General features: G+C 39.2%; 1 protein-coding gene across 14 annotated transcripts in view; it reads left to right on the top strand.

The window, feature by feature from the left end:
* BLTP1 (bridge-like lipid transfer protein family member 1) overlaps positions 1-21,362 on the top strand; it is a 214,038-nt gene that overhangs the window by 157,332 nt on the left and 35,344 nt on the right. For 8 of the 14 annotated variants that reach the window (XM_075615884.1, XM_075615926.1, XM_075615946.1 and 5 more), the window contains 18 exons: positions 520-613; positions 3,369-3,419; positions 4,513-4,719; positions 6,553-6,791; positions 7,530-7,774; positions 8,176-8,281; positions 11,509-11,606; positions 12,537-12,722; positions 13,246-13,414; positions 14,204-14,415; positions 14,839-15,037; positions 15,918-15,977; positions 16,260-16,486; positions 18,371-18,571; positions 18,747-18,877; positions 19,712-19,835; positions 19,936-20,045; positions 20,994-21,084. In XM_075615884.1, coding sequence (XP_075471999.1) covers positions 520-613; positions 3,369-3,419; positions 4,513-4,719; positions 6,553-6,791; positions 7,530-7,774; positions 8,176-8,281; positions 11,509-11,606; positions 12,537-12,722; positions 13,246-13,414; positions 14,204-14,415; positions 14,839-15,037; positions 15,918-15,977; positions 16,260-16,486; positions 18,371-18,571; positions 18,747-18,877; positions 19,712-19,835; positions 19,936-20,045; positions 20,994-21,084 — 2,750 coding nt within the window. The remainder of the gene's footprint in view (positions 1-519; positions 614-3,368; positions 3,420-4,512; positions 4,720-6,552; positions 6,792-7,529; positions 7,775-8,175; positions 8,282-11,508; positions 11,607-12,536; positions 12,723-13,245; positions 13,415-14,203; positions 14,416-14,838; positions 15,038-15,917; positions 15,978-16,259; positions 16,487-18,370; positions 18,572-18,746; positions 18,878-19,711; positions 19,836-19,935; positions 20,046-20,993; positions 21,085-21,362) is intronic. The other 6 variants (XM_075615968.1, XM_075615957.1, XM_075615978.1 and 3 more) reach the window with 2 other exon arrangements.

Genomic DNA, 21,362 nt, shown 5'->3' with positions numbered 1-21,362 from the left:
ATCTGTTGTCCGATGTGAATCAGTTGTTCTGATTAAAATAGTTCTAGGCAAAACCTAATAAAGAAACATGGTTAGCCAAACTCTACGTAGAGTGTTAGTATAAAATAATAATAACCAATATAAGCAGAAAAAACATATTGTCCTTCATCAGTATCTAACAATAGGTCTGGGCGCAAAGCCCATGTTCTTATCTTGGCCTTGGACTTGTTCCATTCTGTACCCAAAGTGTTCTATAATCAATTCACAGATTTCACAATTTACTTACAAAATAGACTCTGACTCATCTGACAAGTCAAAATAGATTCTGAATCCATGGAATCTCATCTATAATGGCACTTGAGATACCAGTATCACAGCTAAGAAATTACATCTTCCTAGCATTTTTATATTGATCGTTTGTGTGCTGTAGGTTACAACATTTCAAGATTCATGAAATGTCAATAACATTGAAAATTAATAGTTTAAAACAAAGCTACAAAATGACTTTTTTAATAGTTTTTCCTGCTTTATTGTTTTTAGATGTTTTGCACCAGAAGATGACAGAGACCTGTGCTACAGCTCATATTGGAGGAGTAAATATTGTCCTCCTGGAGGGTATTACACCAAACATCCAGTGAGTTTTGTTTTTCATACTTTGGGCAAGCATTGGAGAGGTTTCAGAGATTGTATCCGGCATGGTGCGTTCAGCCTAAATGTCTAGATGCAGAAATACTGTATTGTATGTATATATCATTAATCAGGTTTTATAAACATGAGTGGAATTGTGTATGTATTGTTTTCGGTAATAGTAATTTTTCGAAACCATCAATTGAGTGGAGATGAATAAACCATATTGAGGCGATACAAAATGTTCTAGCTAAGATAATGCGTTCCTTTTTCTGACCCAAGATAATGCGTTCCTTTTTCTGACCCAAGATAATGCGTTCCTTTTTCTGACCCAAGATAATGCGTTCCTTTTTCTGACCCAAGATAATGCGTTCCTTTTTCTGACCCAAGATAATGCGTTCCTTTTTCTGACCCAAGATAATGCGTTCCTTTTTCTGACCCAAGATAATGCGTTCCTTTTTCTGACCCAAGATAATGCGTTCCTTTTTCTGACCCAAGATAATGCGTTCCTTTTTCTTACAGTTTGTAGTAGTATGAAATCTTTAGTGTTTAAAGCAGCAGTCTGCCACAAAAACAAAAATGAATTCATGACAGAAACTTTGTTTATATGGTGCTGATCTATTTCTTCATTTTTAATTGTTTTAGCTACGTTTCACCTGTTGATCTAAATCAGCAGTGGTATCGGCAACCTGTGATTTAATGTGTGTGGATGGAAGCAGCCTTTTTAATTTGCTTAGGGGACGCATTGAAAGAAAAAATAAGTCACCAGAATGCAATTACAGAATTTAAAGAGGGCAATTACTAATTTATTACAGTGGAATAGCAGTGATAGTGGTAAAAAGAGAGAAAATATTGTCACGGGAGACCAGGACAATTACACCAGGGATTAGTACACTAGGCAGAACTGCATAGTTAAACAAAAGTGAATGTATTGGAAAAAGTTTCCATAAACTTCCAGTAAATAAGACACGCACACAAACTCACCTAACTGGGGGAACAACCTAAAGTCCTAGGTGCGGGGATCTCCATCCGGAAACTTACCCCAATACGCGTTCCCAACTTGCGCTGCTGTCCTCTGTAGTACGGTAAGCACTGCCTTGCTCTCTGCTAAGTAGCAGTTTTAAATTCCCCACCGTTGATTCACTAGAAACAGCTCAGGCCAACGCTGCACACACAGACCGCAGCTCCACCGGATCCTTCTGACCCCTGCACTGGGTCTCCTCAGTTCCCTTCTGCTGGCTGCCTGTCAGCTCTGTCAGCACACAGCCCTCACAAAGGGCATCAGGTCCAGATTGACTCTGTTGAGGCTGAGGAGTATTTATACCCCTGTCCCAAACAGGGAGAGGCCGGGTAGGATGCTAGGTAGGAACAATAGTTGACTGGGGTTGAAGGTGGGCCAGGAAACCCAAAATGGCATGCCAAAATATGATCATTCCTATTCTTACCATAGTCAACAGGATGTAGGCAGATACAGGACAATGCCCACACAATTCCCCTCCACAGTCATACAATACAGATATAGTCCCAGGTGTTACAGCTTTAATGCAGAACAAGTCCACTCAGCAGGTGGTCGACCTCTCCCTGGTTCCTCAACAATGGGCCTAACCCCATCAAAGTGTCCAGGCCAACAATACCAAATTGATGTGATTACAGCTCCTTTTGCAAGAGAGATAACCCCTGTATGTCCACCCTCTTGACCAGAGCTGTACATCACTGTTTTACATACTTTAAGAATAACATATATAGGACTGGTACAATAAACTGTACATACATAAATAAATGCATCATATCGTTGATAGGTAGGGGTAATGGGGGGCTTAACCTTTATTTAATAGCAGCCAAATCTGCCTCTTCCGTCACAAACATGTTTTTACAGCTAGTCGAGAGGATAGCTACTTTAACACTTCTTTTCTATTTTGAATGATCTCTTCTTTCTCTACCATTTCACCCCTTTAGGGACCTGCAATGCATTCCAGAGCATCATTTAGATATGCAGGGCAGTTACGTTTCCACTTGCTGAAGTTAACCCCGGGTTGCTGTAAAATGCCTACAACGCAATCCTGGTCCCTTCAACAGTGCATGCATTCATAGCACTTAACCCTTCGGTTAATGAGATGCAAATCCTGTTTAGATTCATAAGTGTAATGACAGTCATATTCACGTGACGTGTTACTGAATGCTGTTAACCCTCAATATGACAACCTGACCCTTACAAGTGGGCAATACTAAAATAGTTTTTTTCATGAATAACCAAACACTCATTGACAGTGTTCGACAAACCTATACATTTGCAAGCCCCGGGCGAGTGGATTTAAGATCATGGCGAGCTCCTATTGGCCCAAGCAGCACACGTTTGGTACTAGGTGGCGAGTAGATTTTTTTGTTCGGCGAGTAGATTTTTTGGTGATTTGTCGACCGCTGCTCATTGATAACCAGACACTGAAAGATTTTTCACTGACCACTAATTATTCTCAACCTAAATCTAACACACTGACAAAATTAGCTTCTAATTCTGGTTTGGTTTATAATTCTGGTTTGTTTATCTAACTCTCTATGCTGTGTTTCAAGGAATACATCTAAATACAATGTATCTTTTGCATATTTATTTAGGGCTTTGCTGTACAGTATTTTTTTGTTCACATGTACGATCCTGAACATATTGTTTCCAACTAAAGTCATATTGTTGGCTTGCAGTATGTAACTGACTACTTTTGCATGAATGTTTATTCTTCGGTTTCTTTTTCTTCAAACTTGACCTATAGACTGGAGGATTTCCCTACATCTCCAACAAGCACAGCCAAACAAGAGTTTCTGTATGTCCCAATACCTTAATTGTTCAGTGGTTGTGATATTGTGATGTGTTGTCAAAGGCTGTTTGTGTTCAGTGGGTCATTTTTACACTGCTGGTTGAACATTGATAATGTCAGAGGCAGTTAACCGCTGGGGTAATATACAGTGCTAGTAAAACCAATGCATTCAAATACAAAAATGGAAGGACTTAGTGGGTGAGTATAGTCATGTATTGCCAGAAGCCAGGAATCCCCAAGTTCAGTCCTCAACTCAGCCAACAAGCCGGGGTACCGCCTACCTAAGCAAGTTCTTTGGTTATACTTAGAGCTAGGTTGATTGGTTAATTAAGTGTGCTATGTGTGCTAAAACCTTGGAAACCTGGCTTGCTAGTTGCTCTCGAGGACGGATCTTGAGGAACCCTGTAGGAGCCATTTTAATATATTTGCCTCCAGCAGCTCTGTCATGCATCTAATAAGCAAAGGTTGCCAGGAGTACTATGACCATGCAGTAAATGATTTATAACCATATTATTTTATCACATCACTCCGTCTTTCTTGCGCAGCCTTCTTTGGTTTTAGTAAACTGAAAGATAAAGCGGCTGCTCCTGTTGAGGACCGTATAGTTGAAATGATCACAATACATTATATAACAGTAGTGTGTAATCCTCCACACCTGTTTAGAGAATAGGGTCCCAAGAGACATGCTAATAATTAATATTAGTTAATGAATAATATTATTAATCATTGCACATTTGTCTGGAATATTGTGAGATCATAGAGAGAGCCAAAAATGGTATTATTTTTCTGCACATGATACAATATCCAAATCTGTATTGCTCTGTACTTAGATTTAAAACGTTGTATGTGATGCATTCAGATGCCAGTCATCTTTGTATGTGTCTCAGGGGTTGTTCATTGAATTTAGATTGGCATGTCCATGTGTTCGTGTCCCAATCAGCACTATCGCAGTTTAATAAATAACCCCATCAGTGTTGAGAAGAATATGTGCAGAAATACATGGTGAAGTCTGAAGGCATGCATTTAGTTTAACTGGGACTTAATACATTTCACTTCGCTTTCAAAATGAAATATAACGGTTTCATTCTCACTCTTGCAGAACGGTGGTAAAATGCAGCATTGCCAAATCTCAGGCTCTTTATAGCGCTCAAAGAGGCCTGAGAACAAGCAATGCTGCTGTGTTCAAAGTAGGAGTAATCAGTATCAACATTCCACAACACCCAGCCACTCTGCACAGCATGATGGTACGCAGCTCTCACCAGCTCTCCAAGCAGATCTCCGACCTCATCCGGCAGCCATCTACAATGTGAGTGACAATGCGAGTAACACCGTGACAATGCGAGTAACACCGTGACAATGCGAGTAACACCGTGACAATGCGAGTAACACCGTGACAATGCGAGTAACACCGTGACAATGCGAGTAACACCGTGACAATGCGAGTAACACCGTGACAATGCGAGTTACACCGTGCCTCGAGGTTGTAAGCAGAACGATTTTTGTCGACTTTCCAAACAGCGTTCTAATTCTGACAGTCTAAATTGTAACATACGAAATATGTGGCCAATGTAATTTATGTTGAACTTTTTTTTTTTAACTCTTAAAATCAAGGACAAGGAGACATAATTAAGGTGACCATGCGCACCGGTTTTTCAGTGCTTGTCTCAGTGTCCTGAAGTGGTGAGTAATACGTCTCGTATGTTCCGATTTCGAAATTGCTGTTCCAAAATTCTTCGAGCAGCAATTTCAAAACCGGAACATATGAGGTGTTTTAGTCTACTGTTTTTCTTGAGGGGAGAAGGGGGAAGCTGTCTGTTTCTTAGGGGTGGTGGTGGCTGTGTGTGTCTTAGGGGGATGGGGGGGGGAATAGCTGTGTGCCTTGGGGTGGATCTCTGTGTTTTGACTTGGGGGGCAGCTTTTTGTGTCTTGGGGTTAGGAGCTGTGTGTGTCTTGAGGGTAGGAGCTGTGCGTGTGTCTTGGGGTTGGGCGGGAGCTGTGTGTGTTTTGGGGGAGCTGTGTGTCTTGGGGGCTTGGGGAGAGGGCAGCTGTGTGTTTCTTGAGAGGGGGAGCTGTGTGCATCTTGGGTGACGAGCTGTGTGTGTATCTATTGAGGGGGGAAGCTGTGTGTGTGTGTGTGTGTGTGTTGGGGGGGGGGAGCTGCATGTGTGTTTGTGTTGCGGGGGGGAGCCTTGTGTGTGTAATGGGAACATTGAGTGAGTCAGGGAAAGAGGGTGTAAGAGAGAGGGGAGGGGAAGAGTTGGGGGTAAGTGATAGAAAGGGGGGAGGACAGGAAGATGGGGTGCGTGAGAAAGATGATTGATAAATTATTTTGTATTTGACCCCTCTTTGTCAAAATATGGTCACCTTACATATAATATATTTGCATCTGCCATGATGTCTCAAGTTGTGTGCATTTTACAGAAACTTCTGTTGAGGTCATGGAAAACTCACATCATGTCGCACAGATCTAACAAGCTATTTTACTATACTAATGGTGATAATGACTTCTGAGAATAAATAAATATATAGTTATATATATAGAGAGAGAGATGTAAGTCTGCCTTGTGCATGTAAGAAGTTTATCTTGCAGTCACTTTAATTAGTTGAAGTTTGAAATCTTCCATCAATAGGAGCAGGAGAGACAGTGGAGCTCTGTTTTACATTCTCTGCTGACAGTCGGGTACAAAAATAAAACTACAACAAACTCTGAAACTGTGTAGTGACAGTCCCACTGCATTCATTTAATATTTGAATTATTCCCATTGTAAATTAGTTTTAATCATCTTTCTTCCCTTCTGGTCCCTAGATAAAAATCCCCATTGAATGGTTCAAGATGCATTGTAAAATGGCCCACAAAGTTTCTCCAGAAGAGCTTAATTAACATATTCTTTGATACACAGTCACAAATGGAGCTATTGCGATCTCTTCCGTTGCGTATCTGCACGTCATCTCACAACTATTGTTACCTCAAATAATTCTCCATTGGAGCCCTTTTGTCGCAGAAAGTGGAGATTGATTGTATAAAGATGTTGTGTATTTGTCCAAAACCTTAATGACCAAATGTTAAAGCTTTGACAAAAGGTATTAATTAATTGAACCTTGATGAATCAAGTAAACCAAACTATTTTCACTTTGACAGAGTGCCACCTACTAGAGAGGACATTGCAACTCCATTGCTTTCTGAAAAGACCCCAACAAGCGCGAACCAAATTCCAATTGAAACCAATGAATTTCCCCAGCTTCCAGAAGGCCTGGAGAAGAAGCCCATTGTCTTAAAATTCAGCGCTATGTTAGATGGCATTGCTATTGGAGCAGCACTTTTACCATCTCTAAAAGCAGAGTACAAGATGGGAAGGATGAAAAGCCATGGAATGACCGGTACTTGAATTTATAGTGTGTGTGTATACACACACACACACACACACACACACTCACTCACTCCCCACTCTCCTAAGTAACGGTTACAGAGAGATGCACACAAAAAATCATAGGTAAAACAAAACAGGAATCTGGTACACTCATCTTGATGAAAAAACTGCATGTTTTGTTTGGAGGTGAGATCAACGTTTCGATCCTCGATGGAACCTTTATCCAGATACCAGTACAGTGCTACACTATGACTATTTATACCCCTCGTCGCAAGGAATCACAGAATGGCAGCCCCCTACGTCACAGATGTATTGAAAGTGAAAACTTGTTGAGCATGTTATCTGTAGGGAGCTGCCATTGTGTGACTCCCTGCCACAGGACGTATAAAAAGTTGTGTTCAACGCTGCACTGGTATCTTAATAAAGGTCTCCACAGTCGATCTCATCTGAAAATAAAACATGCACTGTTTTTTTGTTTTTGTTTTTCATCAAAACGAGCTTGATTCATCTACTCACTTACACACACACTCACACTTACTTAGATGTGTGTGCATACATTACATACAACATAGCTCAAAACATGCTGGTGGTGACATGGTTTGCATACAGTAAATAAAGTTTGCAATTTACCAATTAAATACTTTTGTCATGTACAGTGCAATAAGTTACCATTTGCTACTAGTGCACCTCTTGATTCAGCACAGTAATATTAACAGCAGGTATATTTTTGTGTCTTACCATTTTGCAGGTGCCCAAACCCGATTTACCTTTGAGTTGCCAAACCACAGGTTACGATTTACTTCAAAAGTCTCCTCCACGGATATGTCAACAATTCACCCCTCTGCCAGTCTTAACCTACCTCCAGTCACCATGTCAGGGAAATACATCATGGAAGAGCATGACAGCTATTCAGACCAAGCTTGGAGCATGGATGACCTGCCTGCCAAACAGGGCTACTATCTGCAAGGAAACTATTTGCGTTGTGTGGCTGAGGTAAGATATGTATAAAAATATACGAAATTGGTTTTGCACAGAGTATTTAGTAGATAACAGATTCTAAGAGAATGCGTTGTCAAGAGCATACCAGATACTCATTATCATTGTACACATTAAAAAAGCCGTTTGTGAATTTCCCGTACTCCATCTAATGCTTCACATGATGCTTCTTGAAGCATCCTATCCCTAAAAGTCTTTCACATAATGATTGTCTTTCTAGTTGTTGTAAAGTCAATATGGCTATAAAACTATTGGTGGTTGTACTTTTGGATATATTCATGACTCTTTACAGAGTTTGTAATAGAACCAGCACTTCAAAGCTTCAGAAAGGGTGTTTGTCAGGTCTGAATTATACCTGTATTGATATGATACTAATACATTATTCGTCTTCTTGGCAGGTTGGGTCCTTTGAACATAACCTCACCACCGACCTTCTGAACCATTTGGTTTTTGTACAGAAAGTCTTTATGAAAGAGGTCAATGAAGTTATACAGAAAGTTTCAGGTTTGTTTTTGCCATCTTGTATCTTCATTTGTAGTTTTACTGTTCTCTTGAATTAAAATCATTCAGTTTATGTGAAATATTTTGAGATTTCTTCATTTGGAAACCGTTCTAATGACAGTGTGAGCAAATGCTATACACCTTTAAACCTTGTGTGTTCCATAAACTTACTTAAGTAATCATGTAAAATACTTTCTTATGCAAAAAAGATATGCTATGATGTGCTGTTTGGAACAACATATTTCATGCTTCATGTACAGTGGCGAGAACGTTTGTGAACCCTTAGGATTTTCACATATTTCAAACCTAAAATGTTATTAGATTTAATCTAAGTCCTAATACTAGATAAAGATAACCTGATCAAACAAATGACACAAAAACACGATACATTTTCAACATTTATTTATCCACAAATGATTCAACATTCAATATCCATGTGTGGAAAATGTACTGTATGTGAACCTTTAGATTCAGAACCTGGTGGCACCTCCTTGAGCAGCAATGACTTCAATTAAGCGTTTCCTGTAACTGCTGGTCAGTCCCTCACATCGGTTTTTGAGGAGTTTTTGCCTATTCCTCCTTACAGAAATGCTTCAACTCAGTGACTTTGAGGGCTTCCTTGCATGAACATCTCGCTTCAGGTCCTGCCACATTTTGATGGGGTATAGGTCTGAACTTTGACTAGGCCATTGTGAAATGCGGAATTTCTTCTAATGCAGCCATTCTTTTGTAGATCTGCTTGTATGTTTAGGATAATTGTGTTGCGGCATGACCCACTTTCGCTTTAGCTCACGGACGGGTGGCTTGATATTCTCCTCTTCAATCTTCTGATACAATGCAGAATTCATGGTTGTGTTAATGATGACAAGCTGTCCAGGTCCCGAGGCAGCAAAGCAGCTCCCAAACCATCCCACTCCCTACACCATGCTTGACGGTTGGGATGAGGTTCTTCTGTTCGAAAGCCTTGTTTGTGTTTCACCAAACATAATGTTTATCATTAAGGCCAAAAAGTTATACCATTGACTCGTCTGTCCAGAAAACATTGTTCCAGAAGTCTTGTGGATCATCTATGTGCTCTTTAGCGAATTTCAGACGGAAAGCGGTGTTCTTTTTAGAGATCTTTGGTTTCCTTCTAGCTATCCTTCCATGAACACCATTCTTGTTCAGTCTTTTTCTGATTGTCCGAGTCATGAACACTCTCATTAGCCAAGGCGAGAGTGGCCTGCAGATCCTAGGATGTTACTCTTGGGTTCCTTGTGACTTCCTGGATGATTTGCCGGTTTGTTCTTGGTGAGATTTTGGTAGGACGACCGCTCCTGGTTAGAATGATTGTGGTCTTGAACTTTCTCCATTTGTAGACTATCTATCTGACAGTTGATTGGTGGAGCCCCAAATCCTTAGAAATGATTTTATAATCCTTCCTAGACTGATGAGCATCAATAACTGCTTTTTGAGGTCCTCAGAGATTTCTTTTGATCGTAGCATGGCGTGTTTCCACACACCTGTATGGCGAAGACTAAACTCACAAAGTTTCTGATCTTTATATAAAGTGGGGCCTCCCAAACTCAGACCTGAAGATCTACCTAATTATTTATTAAACACTGATTCTAATTATCCCCTATAATTAAGCTGATAAAACAAGGATTTCACTTACTTTTGCATATACCTTGACTCTTAATTACTCATTGTTTGTCTAATTCATACATCATTTTATTTCAAATCACATGGAATTGTTAAATATCCAATAGGGTTTATATTACAGAAAAGACCGGTTTTGATTAAAGAAGGTAATCATGGAAAAACTATGGAATTTCCGTAATTATCATTGGGGTTCACAAATTTTTTCTCGCCACTGCAAAAGTGCTCAGAGTACCTTTAAACACTAGGCAGCATTTTAAACAGTGTTGATTCAGAGGTATTTTAAAAGGAACTCTGGAATAATCTGATTACAAAGGAAAAATGTACTGCTACAAAAGAGTTATATTAAATGCAGGTTTAAGAGAAGTAGTCTTTGTTGAGCTGTACAACTATGGGCCATATTTACTAAGCAGTGTTAAGTCGTTAGGCATCCTACAGTCCGTTTACTTACGGCTTGTCATATTGGCAGTAAGGTATCTTATGGCTTAAGTGCTTAGCAAATATAGTCCTTTGTTATTAGATAAAAAGATGAAATCGACCTTCTATTTTCAACCACAGAATAGTACAATGTGAAGTAATAGTAAATCTGGGTTTTTACTTAATGTTAAGATGCCTATAATTATATTAGAATAATTTAAGAGATTTTTTGTAAATACTGTATAGCAAGTATATCAATATATCTGTACACACACACACACATATATATCTAGATATAGATATACAGTATAGATAGATAGATAGATAGATATCTATATAGATATCTCTCTCTCTATATATATATAGATATATATATATATATATATATATATCTATATATATATATATATATCTCAAATGGAAATATTACTGTATGCTCATTTGCATGTCTTCGACAGGTCTGCAACTCTGCCTTTCACCATTATCACCCAGCACACAGTGCTTCCACTGCAGCAAGGGATTCTGGGAAATGACATGCAAATGAGCACACAGTGCCACCTCTTGCTTCAAAACAGTATAACATGGTCCCCTGTAAGCTTTTGCTTGCTGCATTTCACAGCTTTGAGCACAGTCTGAGTTAGGATGCATAGCCAGTAAACCCACCCACACACAGACAGCCGTTTTGATCTTAATGCTGCCGCAGTGGAAGCACTGTGTGCTGGGTGATAATGGTGAAAGGTGGGGTTGCAGACCTGTCTAAGACATGCAAATGAGCATACAGTAATATTTCCATTTGATATATGCTTTATGTGGAGGGTTTTTGTCACTTTTTTTTACCCACCATAACTTAACTAAGTATGGTAAAACCCATCCTCTGCTTCATTTTGCAAAGCCAGTATAACCAACCCCACACTAATGAGACCCATTAAGGTCGAAATGACTTTTGTCACTTTTTTTTTACTCACCATAACTTAAACACACACAAGCAGCTTTCAGTGCGAACATGCTTGCACCTTAATTTTTTAATCGTACACTATCTGATATTTATATGGAGGCTTGGGATAAAGTAGATTATGGTTACTTGTAGATTCCCTTGCTTATCTTTCGTGTTGGTGTGCCACTGGGAATACAGAAATGTAACAGTGGGGCCTCATATCTAACATATCTATCCTCAGGAGGAGAGCAGCCTATTCCTCTTTGGAATGAACATGATGGACCGACAGATGGAGAAAAACCTAAAATTCTGCTCTACTCCTTAAACCTGCGATTTAAGGTATGCTTCTGGCCTGCACTTTGGTCTGCATTTTTACTGCTAATGTTAGTTTGTGCATTCGTCTATTGCTTTTATCCGCTACTACAGGGGTGCTCAACAGCAGACATCAAGCCCCCCCCCCCCCAAACAGGCTAGGTTTTCAGGGTATCTCAGCTTCAGCACAGGTGTCTCAATCAGTGCCTGCTTCAGCACAGGTGTCTCAATCAGAGGCTCAGTCTTCAACAGAGCCTCTAATTGAGCCACCTGTGCTGAAGCTGGGATATCTTTATAACCTGCATTGTTGGGGTTTGCTAGAGGACTAGAGTTGAGCACCACTACTTTACTGCAACAACTGGTGTGACTGCTTCCCACACATCTGTATTACTTTTTGGAACCAGCACTCAGGCAGAATTTTTCGTGTGTGTGTTCTGAGCTCCGGAACCTTTACATTCAGATCTGCCACATGTTTAGGTGATCAACAAGAATCATCATATACTGATTATCAAATTGTTAGGCATGGGTCTGGGACAGTAATACTTTTATTTCTACCATATTTTTCTGTTCGTTGTACTTTACATATAAACACATTTTTACTTCGCTGAGGTTTCCCCTGCAAAATCACCACTAGATATAAATATAGAAATCTCTCTATATGTACTCACACAATTCTGTATATACTGTTACCTCTAATGAACAAGTGAGTAAAAAAACCTATAATATAAAGGCAACGCTACCCTGCAGAGACACAATAAATTCAGGCATAAGCCTTTTACTTACAGCGTTGGCTATAAAAGTCTTATACCTTTGAAAACTGGGCTCATTTCATTTATTAATCTTTCGACAAATGTGATCTAGACTTTTGAAATTACAAGAGTGAAAGGAGGAATCATTAGAGGAAATGCTTTGTGTTGAAACTACTGTGCATGTGATTTTGGCATGTTACTTTTCTAGGGCATACAAGTGACAGCAACGACTCCATCCATGAGAGCTGTCAGGTTTGAGACAGGACTGATAGAACTGGAGCTGTCCAATCGCATTCAAACTAAAGCCTTGCCGGGAAGCAGCAGCTATCTGAAACTCTTTGGAAAATGTCAAGTCGACTTGCATTTGGCACTAGGACAAATTGTAAAACATCAGGTTAGGACGAGTTATTGTGCCCTTAAGGATACCGTTTGCATTTTGATTTTTTTCTCAACCCATTCTGTACCAGATGGGTGACAATATGTTGTTGGCTTCCCCAGCTGTGAGAAAGTACTGTAAGTCGCAGGATAAATGCAGAAACATCTCTTATATGTCGTATTAATTAATAACATATCTGTGTATTTGTGGCAAATATTTGCTGTGTAACACTTTGTAATATTGTTTGATATACAAAGTCTTTGCACGTTGCACGTTTAATGGTACTTGCTGATTGTTTCTTTCTAGCCCATTCTGGACAATTTAATTAGAACAGTTTCCAAATGTGTTGTTTCTTTTCTCCCAATTATACTGATAATTTGGAATTGTATTGTGTTATCTTTCCTAATTCTGCACAAACATTCCCCAGCATTTTGAAGCTTTCTTGGTTTAATTCTGCATATTCGAGTATTGCTTCATGTCTTCTGTACTTGGCTGCTTTTCTCTAAAAGCTATAAGTAGACTGTTGCTTTGACATGCACAGGTTTATGAAGAGGCCGGCTCTGATTTCCACCAAGTTGCTTATTTTAAAACCCGAATCGGGTTGCGTAATGCGCTACAGGAGGAGATCAGCGGTTCGACGGGCAGGGAAGCGGTGCTTATTACTTTGAGCAGACCCATCGTCTATGCACAGCCTGTGGCCTTTGACAGAGGTAAGAAGACTTTCTTTACTTTGGAGACTTTATTGAGTTTTGGAACTATCCCCCCCACTTTCAAATACATGAAGGCAAGAACATCAATCAGAGACGGAATAAATTACTAGGTACAACCAGATCATTTCTTATTCAATACAACCCAGCTTTATGCATTACCACTACCATACCTCCTCCTGCCATTGGTCCCTTCACAACCCCCATAACCTTATTGCTAATAGGAGAAAATTACTACCTTTTCACTATACCATCTTGTTGAGTATATGGGTGCCATATACAAACAGTAATATTTCCATAGACTAGAATGCTGTCTGTATTCATATCCAAAAATCTGTCAAGGAAAATTTACCAATCACATATAAAGCGGCTTAGACAAATAGTTTGGGCAGCAGGATTACATTCTAGCATTAAAGTTTATTTGAAAATATTTGTCCACTTTGTCAAAGTTGTCAACTGTGATCCAGTTACTTTCTAAAAAAAAAAATTAACACATTCATTTGATGGTTAATGATCCAGTGATGAGGAAAGGAGTGCTCATCCCAAATGTATGGATGGGTTTATTTTATTTGGTATGGTTTACGTATATTATTTGTTTTTGCTAGCAACATACAGTATAATGTTGATGTTTAATCCCTTAGCAGCCAGAGGGGCCTATAATACATTGTTCATAGGCGTGCTACATGCCTCTGGAGCACTAAAGGGATTGAAAATAAAATGTGAATAATCAAAGCAAAATGCTAAAGATCATTGGGACAGATATCAAACTAACGTTTATGATCTTATTAAAAGCTGTGCTATTTTGGCTGAACTACAAAGCAGCTTATGACAACTGGAATGAGCAGAGATTGGCATTGAACAAGGATATTCATATGGCTACAAAGGAGGTGGTGGACATGCTGCCTGGAATCCAGCAGACATCGGCTCAGGCTTTAGGAACACTCTTCCTTCAGCTTACAGTAAATGATCTGGGGATATGTTTGCCGATCACCAATGCACCACAGGTACAAAAAGCAGTGATGCATGCACTTCTGTTATAATCTTCAAAACAGAACCAGCTTCCTCCTTTTTTCTTTTTTTTATATAAATAGTCCTGAAAGTCACTCTGCTTCCTTCATTTTGAATACAGACTATGCGTTTTAATTAGTTACTCACACTCCCATGTCATGCTTATTGACACAATAACACGGGTTGTATTCTTTGTCATGGAAGAATAAAAAGGCCACACCGTTTTGCCCATAGTATTACAACAACAAAAGGCAATATACTTCATATCTCATTTGATATCAACACATCAAATGCCGGTCCCATGTTAAATCTATAAACCTATGACCCCATCTTCTACCATCAGAAAAATGTAGGACAAGGAAGGTAAAAATGCCTTTTAAGAGAACACCTCACTCAGTTTTTTTGGTTTGTTTTCCCAGGTGAACCACACTGCTGATTATGATACTGGCTCTGCTGTGGTCCTGACCATTGAGAGCACGCTGATCACTGCCTGCTCTTCCGAGTCTCTGGTCAGCAAGGGACACTTCAAAAACTTCTGCCTTCGCTTTGCTGATGGCTTTGAGACAACCTGGGATGATTGGAAGCCAGAAGTGAGAACAGACCTTGTCATGAATTCCTGTAAGTATTTTTATGTTGAAGATAAAACAACATGTTTATAATGGCGATCGTAGGGAGTGAGCTAATATGTAGTTTATTCTGGTTGAAGGAGACACCTCTGTCAAAGTCCCACTAAAAGTTATTTATCAAGTATATTATTTGTAGGAGTATGTCAAACAAAATAAAAAAAATCAAACACATAGGTACGTCAATTTATTGCCCTTCTAAGACTACAAAAATATCAAAGTACCCTGTGTGTAAAGGCTGGACCGTCTTGAAATGTATGACACCTAAAATGTAAAGTAAATAAACAAGAAAAGTAATTAAATCTAGACAATAAAATGTGACTTTTGATATAAATATTTCCACCTTTGATACTGTAGCTCCATCAAACTGTTAGTACTAAGAAACACATGCAGGATTAGTAACTTGGTAATCAGAATCATATTCTGCCACTTGGGGCACAAGTTTTAACCAACCTTTAGTATAATGTACAGTTCTTCTGTAACTCATAAGTTGACACTCCTGTAAGGACATCTGTTTTTTCTAAAACACAGATCTGCATATATTTTTTAGATTTTTGTTGTGTTGTCTCAACAATCATAAATGTATTGACTCTGGTAGCCAGATTCACAATCAATCCAAACATTAACAATGTTTTTACAGACAAATTTCACCAAAACATCCTATAATTCGCTTGTATTTCTTGAGTCACAGATCTGTTGCTGGTTTTGTTTTTGCCATTTTGTCCATGTTATGTGTTTAAGTAATATACAGTACTGCAGTATATTGCCAAAATGTACATTCCATTTGACAACTAAAAGTTAAAGTAATTAGAAATGATATACTTGGCATGTAAATGACCTAGTATACATATGTTTCATTCTGTTTGTCTTTCTAGGTGTGGTTCCAGATGGAACATATGAAGTATGCTCTAGAACAACAGGACAGGCTTCTGCAGGTAATGGGGAGGGGAGGGAAGTGGCATTGTTCACGAAATGACCAAACTTTGCTGTCCGGGTTCGGTGAAAATGGGGTATTTCATTTTAAGACTGTAGTGCATAACAGCTCTTACAATATTTCGGCCCTCATTAGCGCTGTTTAGAGCTCATTGCTTGATTGCCCAATTGCTATAACTTGTTTTGTGTACTTAAAAAATATAAAACTCTATAAAGAAAAACTAAAAATTATTATTATAATTTTTTTTTTTTAAATCTTGCACATTTATTTATTTTTTTACTAGAAAGTAGCAGCGCAGGAACATGGACCCTGAATGTGTTATGGAAGATGTGTGGTATTGATGTTCACATGGACCCTAACATAGGAAAAAGACTTAATGCCCTTGGTAATACTCTCACTACACTGACTGGAGAGGAAGATATAGATGACATTGCTGACCTGAATTCTGTAAATATAGCTGACCTTTCAGATGAGGATGAAGTTGACAGCATGTCTCCCGCTGTCCATACAGTAAGTTTGTACATGAAATTGCTCCATGATATGAATGATATGTTTAGTTTCTATGTGACCATTATATATCTTTTTATTCTTGTGCTAGAGACAAGTACTCACATATTTGCCTGTTATGGGCTCCTGCATTCGGGAAGATCGATCCCATGATTTTCTGAATTTCAGTATGTTGGTGGGCAAGGGCCAGGGACAGTAGCTGCTGCTCATAAGACGGCATCTCCACCGTGGGATCCTTATTTCTTGAATTCGCATGTACTCGAACGCTAGGCGATGTAAAATCAGCAGTCACCCCAGAATGGAATGCTTAGTTCTTTACATTGGCTAGCACACCCCGCTGCTGAGGTGCATCTTTCAAGCAATGAGACCCCCTGATTTCAGAGAGTGTAGCTTTTTAAAGTGTTGGTGAAATCTTCCAGTGACAAACGTGACTTGTTTCTGCTGGACATGTAGTACTGTGGATCAGCACCAGGGGTCCACAGTACTAGTGGGTGAAAAAGAAAACAAGCAGCATGGTTTGCCGCTTTAAATCTTATCCAGATACTGATTACGCTAAACTTAATGTTTGTACTAACATAAATAGTATTCATGAGAGGAGGAAAATCAGTCTTTCAGCCTCTACACTGCTTTTGTTACCTATTTTCAAAGTCCCTACTAGCTTCAGAATCAAAAGACTCCTTGAGTAAGGAAGGCATATCTGGTGAGCAGTGTAAATCTGAATGTAGGTAACCTATTTTGGGTAAATATTTGAGTTCTGTACCATCAAGCTCTCATTTATTTATTGATGTGCTCGTTTGTAGTACATCTTAGCAAGGATGGACAGTGTTTTTTATTTTATTTTCATTTTTGTACTAATAACTGCATGTGATATATAGTTTTACTGCACCTTATTAAAGGTTAAAAAAGAATTAGTGCTAGTATTTTAACTAAGCTTTCTCAACATCCATTTCTTGTTCAAATCAAAATTAGGTACAAACCTCCTGCCCACCCTCCCCAAAATGATTAGGCCAAGATTAGCGCTTTCAATCTTTTGCAGAGATGGTCACATTTCTTTATAGTGTACTGTAGACCTTATTTCCTGATGTTAATAGTGCACTTTAGACTTTATTTCCTGATGTTAACAAGAGCACTGTGTTGCCCAGAAACGGTGGATGCCCTGTTGGAGAAGTGGTATTGTAATTATGTAATAAAATGGGAACAAAAAAGGCAGAAACCCTTTTCATATTTAGACATTCTGGTCACTTTTTATACTGTTGGTGCATCCCTGCCATTTTGCTTACACGTTTCAAAAAGTTTCTGCCAAGGATGGTGCATGATTTATGTATCCACAGTAAGTTGCAAGAAACGGGTATCCCACATGCATATCATTTAAATGTTTTACTTCTGTAATAAAACATGTTTTGCTGCCAGGTTGCAGCACACAAGTTTGTTATTGTATATAAGTTTTCACTATAGCAAAGATCATTTTAAGGTTGGAACATAATCACACCATATAATAGTGACGCCTATACATCTGAAAAATAACTAGTTTAAGAAAATTAAAACAGAATTTGATGGCAGATAAGAACCCATTGGCTCACCTAGTTCACCCATCTGTAGTAAAAACAAGCCCTATTTGATCCTTGGCTTTCATATTTAGGATTACCTTATGTCTGTCTCAAGACTTTTTTAATTCCCCTACTGTATTATCGCCTAACACCTCTGTTGGTATCGGCAAAGTCATATGGCTTCCCCCTGCTTTTTGCAGTTCTTCCGTGAGATGTGTTAATAATTTGTATTGTTTTATTTCATTTTTTAGCACTATCTGTTCGAAATGTTTTGTTGTCTGAAATAAATAGTTGACTGAAGGAGTCGTGTAAAGCACTAATATTGCTATTTACCGTTTAGAGTTCAGAAGGAAGTTCTATAACTGGAGAAGGCTTCAAACTTACCCTTGGCCAGAGACTTGTAAATCACCTGCTTGGCCTGAACCCCAAACACCAGCGTTACTCAGTCCCTGTAGAGTATCTCTCTGGTTCAGAGATGTGTGACACTCCCGGTTCTGTCAGTTCACGCGCGACCGCAAGCAGGTCTCGCTCCTGGGGAAATGTATGTAACAGTCTTCAATTCAACCAAGACACCTCACTCTTGGAAATCAAATCTGTACTAAATAATCTGTGATTTTTGCATGCTGTACTCACAGGGAGATCAGATGGTTCTAATTAACGTAATTCATACCGCGTGCTTAATGGAGGCTATATCTAATGAGGTGTTTTTCCACTAGGAGACCATTGACTACAGGCGAGCAGGGCAGCTTGGAAGTCAGAGTGCAGACCCAAGAGGAAGAAAATTTGTCAAGCGTTTGGTTGATATAAGGGAGCTCAATGAACAAGCCAAAGTGATTGATGATCTCAAGTAAGTGTTTGGGGAGTAATACTGGGAGTGGGGAATATCTCCTGCCCGTATGCAGTTTACAAAAAAAAAAGGGTGTGTGGGGCGAGCACGCACGTTTTAAGTGAAACTTCTGTTGTGTCACTGAAATTATAATTATACTCTCAAAAGTCGTTCAATCAAAACCAAAACACAAAGAAGTTTCATTTAGAACGCACGTGCTCGGCGCAAACACACCCTTTTTTTGATTGTTGGATGGGTCGCCAATGGGTTAATAGTTCAGCCTGACATGACTAATGCTGATTACTCTTTATGGTGTGTGTCTGTCTGCCTGTCTTGTAGGAAACAGTTTACAGAAACTGAAGGGCTGCTATAGCAGGGGTTGCTGGGATTTGTAGTCACTGGGGCTTTCCCTTCTGATTGCCTGTGGATGCGTGGCATCCACACCCAAACTACAACTCCCAGCAGGCAGTCAACAAACAGTGATGTCACTTCTGTTTATATTTTCGTGACAATTTTCAGTTTTTGTTCCCTATGAGATTTGTGTGGGTGGCACTGCCACAATAGGAATTTCACTTCAAAAAGAAAACTAAATCTTTCATTCCGTGCAGGTAACACAAATGAAACTGTTATACTATTGGTTTTTATTTTATTTTGAAATACAGATAAAGTGTTAATGTTCTATGACAAAGGAAAAAAAAGAAACGAAAATCATAATAAAATGTTGTTAAAATACAATCATTCCTACTTGGTGCAAATTTAGTGTATGAAAATTACAATTCAGCTGGATATAACTTGAAAGGTATTGCAAATAGGGGTACTGTATGTTAAATACATTTTTGTATTCATTTTGTAAAGGAAACTTGGAGCTAGCGAAGGAACCATAAACCAGGAAATTCAACGTTATCAACACCTGGAGTCTGTAGCGGTTAATGATATTCGCCGAGATGTCCGTAAAAAGCTGCGCAGATCCAGCATGAGGGTGAGTTTGTTACTGAAATATTGCTGCTGATGTGAATCAAATTGCATAGTATACAAATGGGAACCCCTAATGAAAACACTTTCAACATGTTGATTTTCAGGCGGCTTCCTTAAAGGATAAATGGGGCCTGGGATACAAACCAAGCTACAATCGTTCCAAAAGCATTACTGCTTCAGGAAGGCCACCATTAAAAAGAACGGAAAGAACCAGGTATTTGTTGTTGTTGGTGTGCCATTTGTTATCCTGTAGAATAGGTCTGCAGTAAAGGTGGCAGTACCGCTGTATTTTCTGGTGGTGAAGTGCTTGATCTTCTTCACATCAGTAGGGTACGCAAGTTACAGAAATGTAATGTTGAGGAGTGATACATTGCAATAGGCATAAAACAAAACAATTTCATACTTCAAAAAAAACTTCCACATGGGGCACCCGGCTGGTCTTCTTTTAACCCCTTGAGTGCCGGTGGGGCCCGCAGTACCAGAGTGCCATAGCCTCTCCGATATATTGATTGTGTGATCGCGGCGTCGATGATGGAATGGAAGACGAGTCGTCCCCTATATGTGCTGCTTTGCTTTCCAAACCGCATTCAGCGCTTCACAGGAGGAGCAGAACACAATCCCACCTAGAAAAGCAGCACATAGTATATGACACAGCTACTATATTATGAGGCCTGTGTACCTGCAGCTATTGGTCTCTGAGTATATCAAATGTGGATAGTGACTGTACCAGTAACTGCCTTATTATGTCTCCTGGCACTGCTACCTGAGATGAGCGCTGTGGTAAAAGCTACACAATTTAGTGGCATAACAAATTCCTTTTCTAGGTACATACCATCAGTGTTGTGCATATTACATTTATATTGGCATGCAGTATGTTTTTTTTTTTTTTTGTGAATGCATAGCACAAATTAGGGGTGAGCGCCATGTTTTTTCTGCCTGGAATTATATTTGGGCAATGGAAACCCAAAAAGCTGTCATGCAAACAACTTCAATGTTTTGGGATTTAAGCTTTTTAAAATGTCCTGCAGGACAAATGATTTCTGCCAGCAGAGATTATTATTTTATTTGTTTGAAATGCTTGCTGGGTTTCCTGGCTTGATTTGTACCCACTTTCTAAATGTTAACAGTAACACTTTCTTGTGTGCCTGCTTGTCTTGTACAGCTCGAGGCTAGAGGGTGAAGAGCTTCCTGAGATACGCATAGAAGCAGCTTCCCCTGCAGGTCCCCGTGTGACCTTCAACATTCAGGACAGTGTAAGGGCAGCATGCATCAATGCATAATGTTGTATTCTATATGCCTTGTATAGCAGTATATGCGATTCAGTGCAGTTAAGTGCACAACAATAAGGTGCTTCTGAGGCTGTAATATACTTTACCTCCCAGATGTTTAGGACACTTAAAATAAATATAAAAAGTCATATGGCTCTCAGTGAGGAGTATAAATACAGTATGTAACATGCATTCCTTGGTAGAGATGGTGTTAGGAGAAGCACAAGAATTAAACAGGCTAACCAGCTGTAGATGCCAAACAG

This window comes from Ascaphus truei, chromosome 1, assembly GCF_040206685.1.
Source record: "Ascaphus truei isolate aAscTru1 chromosome 1, aAscTru1.hap1, whole genome shotgun sequence".
Lineage (NCBI taxonomy): Eukaryota > Metazoa > Chordata > Amphibia > Anura > Ascaphidae > Ascaphus > Ascaphus truei.
The sequence above is the reverse complement of the archived record's forward strand: the minus strand, read 5'-3'. Positions and strand labels throughout refer to the sequence as shown.